This window comes from Aedes aegypti, chromosome 2 (genome assembly GCF_002204515.2).
Source record: "Aedes aegypti strain LVP_AGWG chromosome 2, AaegL5.0 Primary Assembly, whole genome shotgun sequence".
In the NCBI taxonomy this organism is placed as follows: domain Eukaryota; kingdom Metazoa; phylum Arthropoda; class Insecta; order Diptera; family Culicidae; genus Aedes; species Aedes aegypti.
In genome coordinates, this window is record NC_035108.1 from 233052021 (window position 1) to 233066358 (window position 14338).

The 14338-nt window shown below is 39.2% G+C and overlaps 2 protein-coding genes across 6 annotated transcripts in view; one reads left to right on the plus strand and one right to left on the minus strand.

Moving 5' to 3' along the window:
* Positions 1–11753, minus strand: part of LOC5579514 (calnexin) — a 37729-nt gene extending 25976 nt beyond the window's left edge. For 2 of the 5 annotated variants that reach the window (XM_001647773.2, XM_021844456.1), the window contains exon 1: positions 11493–11654. Coding sequence is in view for 2 of the 5 variants with exons in the window: in XM_021844454.1 (XP_021700146.1) it covers positions 11060–11086 (27 nt within the window). In the remaining 3 variants the exon portion in view is untranslated. The other 3 variants (XM_021844454.1, XM_021844453.1, XM_021844457.1) reach the window with 2 other exon arrangements.
* A 1503-nt stretch (positions 11754–13256) lies between these two features.
* Positions 13257–14338, plus strand: part of LOC5579515 (E3 SUMO-protein ligase PIAS2) — a 54085-nt gene continuing 53003 nt past the window's right edge. Inside the window, exon 1 of the mRNA XM_021844458.1 lies at positions 13257–13687. Within this exon, the coding sequence (XP_021700150.1) occupies positions 13646–13687 (42 nt within the window). The 5' untranslated portion in view covers positions 13257–13645. The remainder of the gene's footprint in view (positions 13688–14338) is intronic.

A 14338-nucleotide genomic window follows, 5' to 3' on the forward strand; every position in this document is an offset into this window, starting at 1 on the left:
CCGTCTTCAGCCATAGGCTGCACAGACTGAACATAACTTACATTAGACAACGGACACACGGAACGACCAGTGGACCAATGAAGAATTTTTCGTTTGACGAAAAGTTTTCTCCGACTGGGGCGGGAATCGAACCCACACTCTGTAGCACAATACGCCTAAACGACTGACGCCGCTAACCGCACGGCTACGAAGCCCACACATATTGGCTGTTGAAAATGCAAAAAATGACTATTTCAGCCAACTTGCATGCAAGTTTTCCTGCTTGTAAGGCAATTTATTCGCCAAATTTGCCCCAGAATCTAAACTTTATGTGTACAACAATACTTATCAATAAAGTTCATAATACTTTCGAAGCGGAAAGGTTATTATTTGATGATTTGAAAAAGTATTGTATTTTCTCATATAAAAGAAACGATGAATTTGGTATGGAGACAGTAAGCATGTTGATAAAATCGGTTTAATCTCAATTTAATCGTGCAATTTAAACCAAATTATGTCCAAATTGAAAGTTCAACTCCCTCCCCTAGGACGTGTAATCTTGCCGCGATGGGTGGGCTTACCCCATTAGCACATATATGGGAACCAAAGACATGTCCAGTCGTGGTAGTATCACATCAGGAAATATTTGTTAATTGCCGCGTCATCAACCATCTGGCATAGATGCATCAATCTTACGGATGTGATCCAACGGTTATCCTGTTACCAGGCATCGGGGTAACAGGAGCCGTAGCCACGCTTTGATGCAGATAGGTTAGATTTTGTTTAAATGGTTATAATATTGACTAATGAGGAGAATGACTGAGGATCCATCGAGTAGAATGTGACACAAATGTTAATTTGTTATGCTTCTCTTATTAGAATCATAATAAAAAACCACATTTATTATATTGGTATCATAAAACTACAACAACTTCATTCTCGCAAAATTATAATAAATAGATAGGGCTTAGGCGCGATGAAGCTTTATTTTGTCACCGAAAAGTGGATCCGGACAATAAAAAATGACTTTCTATTTCTTTATTATTTCTAGTATAGTTTTTAACACATAGAAATGTATTTACCGTTAAGTCACCAGTCACCGTGCGGCCTCCATTCACCGTGCACACATACAAATTCCTACAGAATATTCATACATTTTTCACAAATTATTTTTTTGTCAGCAATATAAGGTAAAGCTGATGGATTGAAGTAGTTCTTGTCACAAATCCTTCTGAAAAACCTAGTTGTAGTAGTCAAAATCATGTGAATTATGTTTAATAATGGGATTTTTTAAAACTCTTGGTAGAAACGCCAAAAAATCACATTTTTCATTTTAACGTTAGAGTATCAATTTTTTCAAAATTTCAATGAGTTTTTGCTGTAGATACTTCTAGCTACATGTATTTCATTGTATGAACCATGAGATTTTATGCAAATTCGATTTTGTATTGTGTTTTAGTCGAAATACAAATGCACGGTGAATGGATCCGTTTTAATATATAAGGTTCCTATTACCGTGCATTAGTATAAAAGGCTTGAAATTATTGGGTAATATCGGATTTATTGTTATGTCGTGATTTAACTACTCCATATTTAATTTTTGAGCGAATAAGGAATGGTTTGGACAATACAGTCAAACCTCCTATAACGATTACAATGAAAAAAAAAATGATTTTGCCATTTTTTCAACTTTCTATGGTTTTTATTGTAAAATAAGATTTGAATACCCTTAAAACTGAGTGCGCACACTACTAGCAACATAGTTGCTCCACCAACAACGTTTCTTCAAGATACGAAATTAAATCATGACGAAAACTATACGCACGGTAAATGGTGCACTAGTGTGCACGGTAAATGGTGCCATAGCACGGTACGAGGCGGCCTTAACATGATATTTGTAAACATAATTTTTGAGTATTTTTTTGATATGCATCGTTAATTTTTTATTTTTCCCTGACTTATGGAATAATTGTACGCCTCGTAGTGGTATTCTAGTTTGCTTTAAATAATTTGGAAAAATTTTTTGATGAAAAGATTTTTCTTAAATGCACGGTGAATGGTAGCTTGACGGTACGACGATTCTAAATGAAAACAGACGAGACCAGATTTGAAGATGAATAGATGTATAAAACAAACTGATCAAAATCATTATTGACCAACATGACAAAAGTAGTAAACTTAAAATATTCAACTTGTCCAAGTACTAATAAACATGTTAAAAAGGACCTTTAGCAATACTGACCAACGGGACTGAGGAAAAACTAGATCAACAGTCAACACATAAAGTTTCCGATGTCGTTGACTATAATCAGCGATGTAGTCAAATGTAATTCAATGAAAACTCACTAAATCCTGTTCATTCCTAATACTAATAACTTTCTTTCTTTTCATGTATAACAACTAACAACAACACCATCACGAGGGAGCAAGTGGTCTGTCGTACACTCAAAATAATCCAAACGTCATTGTTACGTAAAAACATACGTGGTTTTTTTCCATCGCACTTTCCACGTAGCTCTTACGTTAATCATAGGTAGCCCATAATGAACGCATGAACTTTTGAACTTCGTCCATTCCACCGGCGCTACACGTAAGAGCTACGTGGATTTTCCGGTAGCCTTTACGAAGCGTTTATATAGGATCTAGATGGTTTTGCATTAAATTTAACTGGAATAAAGACCAACCTTATATCTAATAACTAATTCCCAATTGGAAAATGTAAACAGACCTAAAAGATTGTGATATTTTTATATTCAATCTGAGCATTGTGAATCCTGTTTCCCAAATGTTGTGAGTTTGTTCTTTCTTGTTGTAGTCTTTGCCTTCGCGTGCTGTAATTGATAGAGGTTATAAATCAGGTATAAAATATGAATTAATGCAGGGATTCTTCGGCATTCAAAGCATATTTACCTTGAAATCAATCTAACACAGGGTTTAAAGTTCAGCAGCTTCTGAAGTTCCTCAAAAATCAAGCGGGCGCCATCTTAGAATTTGCGCTCAACACCGAATGTACGTACAACATGCAGATGTCAAAATGAACTTAGGCACCTACGTGAATTTCACGTAGGTGCGATAGGTAACCTCAGTAACAATTACCGATTCACTATTTGATGGTTATGAATGGCTTAGTGATCTTTATCTTAGTCAGGTAAAGTGGAGGCAAAATGAATTTGGAATGATCTACGTGATTTTTCACGTAGCAATGACGTTTGGATTTTTTTGAGTGTATGTATCAAACGTCGTGTTAGGAGCCGAAGCACATAGATCAGCACGGACACGGATCGAATTACCATCAAACTGAGGTAAAAACGATCCATATGAAATGGTGGGTATACTAAGAAAGGGGTAAGTAACATTTTTAATTCTTAGCGAACACATATTGTATATCATTTCAGCCCCCCTATATATTCATAATACCGTACCAATAATACCGTACCAATAACTTTGTCTATCCAAACTGTAAACTAACTTGAGACATTATTCAATTGAATTCTTATTTTGAGAAATCCTCAGAACAATAACAATAAGACGAACATAAAGCACATCGATGACCACACCAAACACACTTACAGTACATTTAGATTTGATACTTCTCCTCATATTAATTATCTACAACTTGGATTCGGTACTACAAGATGGCAACATAGACAGTCATCTCTCCTAGAAAAGTATTGTATTGATTAGCATTCCAGTACGACCTTCGGAAGATAAAGACTATTTAGAACTAAACACTTGATTCATATTTTGAAATTTATTCAAATCACGTTTCAGACTAGTAGCATAAACGACTAAAATACTAGAGAATACATGACGTAGAATGACGAGGCACTTCAGATAGTTCTTGTTCGCGTATAGATGGAAGTACATTTCATGTTTTTCTCTTCAATAACCTTCATTCTATTCGGGAAAAAAGGATCTCCCTATCGCTATCGTTTGATATACGACCGCATTCTGTATAATTAATACTTTCTGTCCATCATTGTCAAAAGATGCTTGGAGATGACATCTGTGCTACAATTTGTCAACATAGACTACTACAACATAGCTCTGTATGTTATTTCCAAGAAATGCATTAATTAATAACATATATTTTCATGTCGCTTCTCCATGCGTAAACAAGAATCCGATTGCTCAGAACTAAAGGATGACTATACAAACATGACTACGGGAGGGAAACTGAAGCATAAACAATTTAATAAAACTACTTCTGCACAATATTCATCCAAAATAGTGTTAAAGCGGGCAACATAGCCTATTCCGTCTAAATATTGGCAAAAGTAGAGGTAAAAATTTGCACAATGGGGTCCAGCACAGACAACGAAGCTGTCATACAGGTCCAGCTAGGAAAAAAAAAAAAAAAAAAAAAAAAAAAAAAAAAAAAAAAAAAAAAAAATTGAAAGTTTAACTCCTATTTTATTCGCTTGTTGGATAAGATCACAAAAAAATTGATGAATTATACCTTAAATTTTATGTAAACATCAATAAAACCAGTGTTTTATACAACTTCGGCGACCTGTAGCTCAAAATTGTGACGTGCTGGAACATTTCTGAGAATGGCATCAGATTCGGCAACCTCAAAACTACTAGAGACACCTAATTTGATCCTTGAGACACGCAAAAGTGTAATTTTTGTTACGCTGTGTTATTAGGAGTCTGCAATCAACTTTCGTTACGAACCTATAAGAATGAACAATCTAAATGCTTCTCATATCTCGTAAACATCAATACTGTGCACTAATATGAAGAAAATGTGTTTTATTCTGACAAAACAGCAATTTTCTTTTCAAATTTGTAAAATATTTTGTCTAAGAAAATTATTCCGTTTTTGTCACGGTTCCGTTTTTGTCAACTGAAAATTGCCGATCGTGTTGATAAAAACGGAACATACCTGTATCGAGTTACAGAACACAAAACCAGTGCAACTGCGATCTAAGGGACCATCGAGTTAGCCATGAAAACAGCAGTACGCGCCGCCGCCATCTTTTCGAAACCAACATGTTCTAGGCTACCGTCGGATACTCAAATGCATTATAATGTGGATACTCAATTGATATTGGCTACTGTCAAATCAAATAGGTGGGATAGGGATTGCCATATACGTACATGAAAACCAACTTTTATTATTGTTCTCTAACTCGATATCGAGATACGGAATATTGAGTAAGGGAGAGTTAACTGTAATTCTAACGGCAGAATTTAATTTGATGAATACTCGTCAGGATATTTCTCAATTCAATACCCTGATAGTCCTACAAGTTTTTCCTTTTCTAGAAACCGCTCCAAGGGGGGGAGGGGGTCAAGCCAAGCGTGACAAGCCTTACAAAATTTTCGGAGGATTCATACAAAAAGTGTGACAAAGGGGGGGGGGGCGGTCAAAAAAGTTGAAATTTAGCGTGACATAATTTGTGTACCATCCCCTACGATTGATTGGTCTTACCGACTCATAGTCACCTTTGTAGCCAACTGGTTACTCACGCTGATTTTAATTCTGATCATATCCCTGTTATATTTCTACTATTCCCGATCGGAACCGATTCTCAATCCTATCAGCTCGACTTTCAATTATTTTCGAGCCGACTGAAATATATATGAAACATCAGAGGCGTCGCGTCTACATGTGCAACATGTGCACTGCACAGGGGTGGCAGCTCGTTCATCCTAACCACTGCTTTTGAAGTTTACTAAAAAATTTCTTTTAAAAAAAATTAGCACGTTTCAATAATCACTATTGTTGATAGCATGTATCGCAATTTTCACCAATCAATCGTTAAATTTTTGCTATGCAAATTAAATGCAAAAGCTGTTTTTTGCGACGCACGATCTCATACCATTCTCTAAGTGCTTAACGCGATACATGCTGCGCAACATTTTGTTCCACGCTACAAAGTGGTGTGCTGTGACGATGAAAACCAGAGGAAAACTAATTATTACTAACTAATAGCAAAAAACTCGAAAACTTGCTATGCAGTTTGAAAGTGCGCACAATTTTAATTTAGGACTTCCTAGTGCCATAGTTACTGCCATCAATTTACTCAGGACTTCGAAAACATTGTCAATCAAGAGAACGTTTTCTAAAATTCCTGGGAGACTGATTTGGAAGAAGTGAGAATTATTATGAAAAAAACCTAAAAGAACATGAAAGCTCCTGGCGATGATGGAATTTTTTACATCCTCATCAAGAAACTTCCAGAAAGTAGCTTATAATTCTTAGTGGATTGTTTCGTCCAGGATGTGACGGCCCTACGTTGTGTTTTACTTAATCCGACGGGACTCCGGGCGACGACAAAGAAACACGCTGAACTGACTACTCTTAAACGATTTATTTCTCCCCACCAAGAGGCAGTGCTCCTACTCGGTGAGGGATATGATAAGCACACTAAAAATACATTCATTAGCTTGCGCCTTATATAGGTGCAAGCAGTACGGTAACGATATTCATACAACAGAATAGAAGCAGCGCGCTGCAGATAGCATTACCATGCCTACCGTTGCTCTCGGCTGTTTGCTGCTATCCGCTCAAAGGCGAACAATAGTGAATGGGCTGCTATTCTGCGCTGCGATGCTCGAGCGTAATTGAAGCAGCCAACGATGACGCCAACTGCGATGCGAGAGCGAACATACTCCCGCCCGAAAACGAATGTTTTCAAATTCCCTTTTGCTTACTAGTAGGCTGTTGATCGGTGGCTGCTGTGATGTGCTGTTCAGTTCGATCTAGCTGGCTGGTGCGTGGAACTGGTGAGAGCAAACAAATGCCGACTTGATTGGTTAATGATTCTCTCGTTCACGTGGTATGGAATTTGAATCGATTTTCGTTGCAGCGGTGGTTGAAATTGGCTGTTGGGTTTGATGGGATGGTGATGATTTGACGCTACGGTTCGATTTGACGCTTGGGTCCAATTTGCGGTGCTGTGGCTTGGTGGTTTGACGCTGACGGTCCGAAATAGTGGCGCTACGGCCCGGTGGGTTTTGACGCTGTGGTCCTACAGGTGGACGCTACGGTCCGGGGTGGATACTGGGTTCCTCAAGGTGGACGCTACGGTCCGGCAATGGACGGCAAAGGTCCGGCGGGTGGACGCAAGGGTCCCACAAATGGACGCAGGGGTCCGGATGGACGGCAGAGGTCCGGGAATGGACGCAGGGGTCCCAACAGGTGGACGCAGGGGTCCGGATGGACGGCGAGGGTCCGGAAATGGACGCGGGGGTCCCAACAGGTGGACGCAGGGGTCCGGGAATGGACGCAGGGGTCCCAACAGGTGGACGCAGGGGTCCGGATGGACGGCGAGGGTCCGGAAATGGACGCGGGGGTCCCAACAGGTGGACGCAGGGGTCCGGAATGGACGGCAGAGGTCCGAGAATGGACGCAGGGGTCCCAATAGATGGACGCAGGGGTCCCAATAGATGGACGCAGGGGTCCGGATGGACGGCAGAGGTCCGGGAATGGACGCGGGGGTCCCAACAGGTGGACGCAGGGGTCCGGGAATGGACGCATGGGTCCCAACAGGTGGACGCAGGGGTCCGGATGGACGGCGAGGGTCCGGAAATGGACGCGGGGGTCCCAACAGGTGGACGCAGGGGTCCGGAATGGACGGCAGAGGTCCGAGAATGGACGCAGGGGTCCCAATAGATGGACGCAGGGGTCCGGATGGACGGCAGAGGTCCGGGAATGGACGCAGGGGTCCTAACAGGTGGACGCAGGGGTCCGGGATGGACGTAGGGGTCCCAACAGGTGGACGCAGGGGTCCGGATGGACGGCGAGGGTCCGGAAATGGACGCGGGGGTCCCAACAGGTGGACGCAGGGGTCCGGAATGGACGGCAGAGGTCCGAGAATGGACGCAGGGGTCCCAATAGATGGACGCAGGGGTCCGGATGCTCTCGGCTGTTTGCTGCTATCCGATCAAAGGCGAACAATAGTGAATGGGCTGCTATTCTGCGCTGCGATGCTCGAGCGTAATTGAAGCAGCCAACGATGACGCCAACTGCGATGCGAGAGCGAACATGGATATATTTAATAAATGTTTTCAGTTGGCATATTTTCCTGACAAATGGAAAAATGATAATGATAAAAAACCAGACAAAAATCCTGCACAAGCATATAGCTATCGTCCAATCAGTTTGCTTGCCTTCATCAGTAAACTTTTTGAAAAGGTCATTTTGAACAGAATGATAGTCCACATCAATGAAAATTCAATTTTTGCCAATGAACAGTTTGGATTCCGCCATGGACATTCGACCACTCATCAACATTTACGTGTAACAAATTTGATTCGTTCCAACAAATCTAAAGGCCATTCTACTGGTCATGCTCTTCTAGACATAGAAAAAGCATTCGACAGTGTTTGGCGTGAAGGTTTGATCGTAAAATTAAAAAACTTTATTTTTCCAACATACATTGTTAGAATAATTCAAAGTTATCTGTCAAATCGTACACTTCAGGTTCATTTTCAGAACTCCAGATCTGAAAGACTTCCTGTAAGAGCTGGTGTTTCTGAAGGCAGCATGTCAAAAATCTTTGCTTGCTGATGACACAGATCTCTCCGCCAAAGGACGAAGTTAAGTATCTAGGTCTCATGCTAGATAAAAAATTAACTTTTAAAAATTACATTGAGTGCATTCAAGGCAAATATAACAAATATGTAAAATGTTCTTATCCCCTTGTTAATAGAAAATCACAACTTTGTCTTAAGACCAAGATCTTCAAACAAATTTTCAGAGCAGCCAGGCTGTATGCTGTACCAATATGGACTAGCTGTTGTAATACCAGGAAGAAAGCTCTGCAGGGGATTCAAAATAAACTTTTTAAAATGATTCTGAAGCTTCCTCCCTGGTATAGTACTAATGAGTTACATAGAATATCCAATGTTGAAACATTGGAACAAATGTCAAATAAAAAAATTAATAGTTTTCGACAAAAATCGTTGCAATCTTCTATTGCAACGATTAATGCGTTATATATTTAAGTTAAGTTAGGTTGAGTAAATTGAAAACGTGTTTTTTTATCTTGCAAGCAGGTGAAATCAACTCACCTGTAAAAAATCTGAACTACTACGGCAAATGAAATGTAATATTTTGTTAACAAAATGTTAATAGAAGCTTAAATTTGTTTTACCAAATAAGGACGATAGTGTTGTCTAACACAGAACACCTAGATATAAGAAATGAATGTAATTTTTAGAATGATACTAATAAAGAATTTAAAAAAAAAACTTCGATATGTCAAAACATTATTCTTAATCTTCTTCTTCTTCTTTTATCCTAACTGGGACAAGCCTGCTTCTCAGATTAGTGTTCTTATGAGCACTTCCACAGTTATTAACTGAGAGCTTTCTTTGTCGATTGACCATTTTTGAGTGTGTATATCGTGTGGCAGGTACGAAGATACTATATGCCCTGGGAATCGAGAAAATTTCCTTTACGAAAAGATCCTCGACCAGCGGGATTCGAACCCACGACCCTCAGCATGGTCATGCTGAATAGCTGCGTAGCGGTAAATCTGGGCCCATTTATTTTTAATTTATTCTTAATAAGTTCTGCAAATTATCCACAGCTCATTAGCGTGTGATTCAAAACACACAGGTTTTAGTTTATTTTTCAATCATATTCTCTGCGATTAACCATCACCTTGTGAAATGGTCATATTTTCAAAGTTACACAGAGCTAAATTTTGATCTTCGGGTTATATAGTTGTAGCATTCAGGGAACGAAATGATGTAGCATTTTTTCACTGATATTTTACACCCCTCCTCCCTTGTAGCAATTAATCACAAATGCTGATACCCCCTGAAAATTACGTAGCATTGAAACGTCCTTATTGTTTGCTAACGTCCTCTATAAGAACAGTTTGACGTGTTATTCGAACAACACTACCAAGACAGCCCTAAAATTTTGAAAGGGGGAAAACCCCCTTGAGTGATTTCCATTGGAAATCATTCTCAAAGTGGCACAAAACCTCTTTATTTTTTCGGTTTCTTTTTAGGAAATAAAGCTCACAGAAAAAACAATGAAAAACACAAACGATTAATTCTGTTTGTTTGACATATAGGAAACAAAATGTTTTCTGAGTCGATGAAGAATTACAGTCAACCCTCCATGAGTCGATATTGAAGGAACCATCGACTCATGGAAATATCGAGTCATGGAACAGCAATGCCATGGAAAGCCGTTTGAGGGTACCATCATAGTAACCATGAAATTTGATTTTTAATATGGTTCCATGAGTCGATATCGAGTAATGGAACATCGACTCATGGAGGTTTAACTGTAATTATAAATTAACTTACCAAACTTTAGAATTGTATATTTATTAATATTCGATAAGATAAGATCAACAAGAGTAGACATTATCACTAAGTTACAATTCGGAACTAAGTATTTCTTAGTCTTCTTCTTGACATACGTCCTCACTGGGACAGAGCCTGCTTCTCAGCTTAGTGTTCTTATGAGCACTTCCACAGTTATTAACTGAGAGCTTACTTAGAATATGGTATAAATATTTTAAGTTTCATAAAATGTTTGATTGCATTTATATAGATTTTTTTCAATAAATTAAATTTTAGAATAATTGTAGCTGAATCTCAATTTTGACGCCGAAAATAAATTACTATGGTATAAAAGAAGTTCGAAAAAACTGTTTGTCAAATTCGTTTTGATCGCATCCTGTTTTTGCCGATATGATTGAAAATGCTATTAGTTTGGGACCCGTTCGTACCCCTAAAATGTGTCGTCATTTACGGACGACCCCTTTGATTACATTCGCACTGGTTTTGTATTCTATAACCCGACACCTCCCTAACTCAATGGTCCCTTTAATTATGGAGAGTTGACTGTAATTCTTTTCATTTTTTCTCCAGCCGTGTGGAAGTGCCTTATGTCGATTTGAAAAAGTATTCCAAAATTTATTAATTTATTCAAAACTCTCATTTTTTGTAAACTCTCCATGACATAATGGGTTTTAAAGAAACTTTTTTAAGGCTCAATTGCATATAAAGCTTTTCAGAGTCATACAGGCGGAAGATTGAGCAATCAACAGATGATACCTACTAATTCTTGTAGGTCTAAAATTCGTCTTTCTTTAGAATTTACCTCCCGCCAGTCGTCTTGTGACATCATTCTAGCCTAACGATAAAAATGCATCGCGGAACCAAGTTCATCATATTTCACAAGGATCTCCGAAATCAATAAAAAGAATCCACTCCCTCACACCCATTTTCGAGGGTTTACGTGGTCTTTTGCCACACTATTCGTTCTATTTATGAACCACGTTTAAATCCTATTAACCGGCACATCAGGAGTATAATCAATATTTTGATGTCACTGTGCTCTACATGAATAGCGGTGGGTAGGCGAATATTTACTGAGACCGGACATTTTTCCGGCTTCCAAGGAACGAAAATTCAAAATCACTTACGATCACCCCTCACCTTCCCCCTTTCCCCTTGCTATTTGCCTTTCGGGTCGGCTGACTCAATAAATTGGAAGTTTTCCACTTCCGAATACGACTTTTTAAGTAACTTACCTCACTGTAATCTAGAGGAAATCACTTCCCCTGTGATGATGAAAAGCGTTACACCGAATTCCACAAAAATGATTCTTAATTAATTAAAGGTTTGAAAATTACGGTTCGATTTTCACACCGCAGAAACGTCTGCTTTCGATAACTTCGATGGATTATGATTTTTATTACCTTTTTCCTGCCTTCTCTTCCGAAGTGACATTTAATTTCATACCGTTTTGCCGCCGAACGTTTTACCGAATGACGGATAGATGTCGGACGATTGAAAATTTAACACGGAAAAGTTTGCGTCTTCGATATAAAAGGTCCTCAAGAATTTTTAGCATTTCCTGGTCAAAAGAGTATTTTTCCGACTTTATTTATTAAATCTTTCCCTCAATCAATCTCAAAGATTCGCACAATGTCTCATTTGCCATGGACAACTGATGACACGACAATCTGAGAATGTATCCACGGACTCTGCTGCTGTGCCTTCTTTGTGTACAATTTGTTGCTAATTACCAAAGTAATTTTGACAGCTGATCCAGAATGAGCGAAGTGTCATTTTTACTTGCGAAATGGTCCAATGCACGAGTTCACTATCTGACGTTTGAGCGGTGCCTTGTTATTTACGTGACCATGGCAACGAGTGAATTCGGCACCGCTCAAACGTCAAATAAGTGAACTCGTGCATCGGTCCATAATGGACCAGTGCACGAGTTCACGAATTTGACGTTTGAGCGGTGCCGAAATCACTCGTTGCCATGGTCACATAAATAACACGGCACCGCTCAAACGTCAAACAGTGAACTCGTGCATAGGTCCATTGAGCGGCACATTTTTCCGCACGGAATAGTGACAGCTCCATTTCTCGCATAACTTCTGATCTCGCCCTAAAAGCCATTGGTAACCATGTGTGTAGCTCGTTGTTTCTGAGAATTTGAATGTATTTTCATGTTACTTACCAACGCTATGGGGATGTAAGTATCATTATCTACCTGCCCGTGATGTTGGTTTGGGTGCTTATTCTTTCATTTGCTCAGAAACAACGAGCTACACACGTGGTTACCAATGGCTTTTATGGCGTTATCTCAGAGTATGCGAGATTTGATTTGTACGGCAGGCGTTACCAATGTTACAAAATCAGCTCTACTTGTCAACTGGATACAGCTCAAGTAAGGGCTCATTCATTTATTTCATAACGCTGAAATTGGCCATTTTGGACACCCACCCACCCCCTTGTAACGCTTTTTGTATGAATATCATTCAGTTTTTGTATGGGCCGTAACATCGTTAGGACACCCACCCACCCCCCTCCAGCGTTATGAAATTTGTGAATGGGCCCTAATTTGGACAGCTGAATTATTTCTTGGCCATTACTTGGCCTATCCTTTTGCACAGTACTTTACGAAGTGGATACTATCCATAATTCTAAGCCCAATACATTATCGGCACATACCCACGTCCCTACGTCACCAGTTCGTATAACCCCATATGGATATACCCTTATAGTTTTTAAGCAAATGAATTGACCAAGACCAAAATTATCACCACTGGGAGATAATGGAGGATCTCTTCTTCATATATTTATTTATTTATGGTTAGCGAGAGCTGAACTATAAAACGGCTCGTAAAATGGACTGTAGTTTATAAACCTTTTGGTAATGTTACGCGAGAACTGCTCGAATCAGACTAGCTCGAATTAATTGCTTTGTTTTGTTTTTCCGTGCATTTCTAGTTGCCAAAAAAAGGATCGCTGTCAATTTTATTGCTTCTTCGCAAGATTTTCTGGTCTTCTTTTCGTAGGACACCGCAAGCCAGCCAGCAAACTGAAATTTGCGCTTGCTTTGCTGCTGGATCGTCCAAATCCTCGACATTTTTGTGATCTGAAAAGGATTTTCGCGAGTCAAATTGGTGTTTTGCATTTGAAGATCAGTATAAATTTGTGCAAGTTTCTGTACTTTGACTAGATCTGTGTGTTTGTGATCGTAATTCTATGTGATCAGTGAATATTTCCGGTTTTTCTTTCTCCCGGTGAGATTCCTCCTCCATTGCCATCATTATCCTGGCAGTGGCCTGAAAAAATCGGTACGAAAAAATTGAGTCAAAGTACATTGATAAATAGATTCCTTGAAAAAGGCGAGGAACAGCCATAGAAGTTCCATTGTTTCTAAAAAATGAGAAAAACGCGGCAAGCCGCAGAATTTACGGAACTGAAGGTAAGTTGTGAAGAATTTTTATCTCTTGTTAAGGTAAGGGAACGCATATTGGTCTCCAGTATTTGCTTCACATAGGGATGCCCAAGTTCAATTATTCGATTATAACAAGGTATAGCACAAACAGTGATTCAAATCGAACAAATTCCCTATCTTGTTTGTGCCGCGGCTGCCGGTTCGGCATAAGCTCATTTAAATAATGTTTTCAATCAGCAGGGCTGGAAGCGACTAGCGAGTCACAATTAAGTGCCGGTCACTATCTTCGCCCTGGACACTAAGAAGTAAATAAATGCTCATAAGAACACTAAGCTGAGAAGCAGGTTCTGTCCCAGTGAGGACGTTAATGCCAAGAAGAAGAAGAAGAAGATGGAGTACCTTCTCAAATTAAAAGTGTTTAGCAATGAACTTCTCAAATTAAGTCTCAAGAAATGGAAAATCTTGAATTAATTGAAACTTGAATTTTCTGATAAATATTGTGCAGACATTTCTGGTGAATTACATGAAATTGTGTTTTTGGGATTCTAATAGATTTGTGGTAAAAATTCTGGCAATGTTCTGCACAACGGGACGAATTTTATGTAGTTGCTCTTGAATCAATTCAATGCAGTACCAGAATAATGGCGTAACTGACAAATGTAAACAAACTGAGTTTTA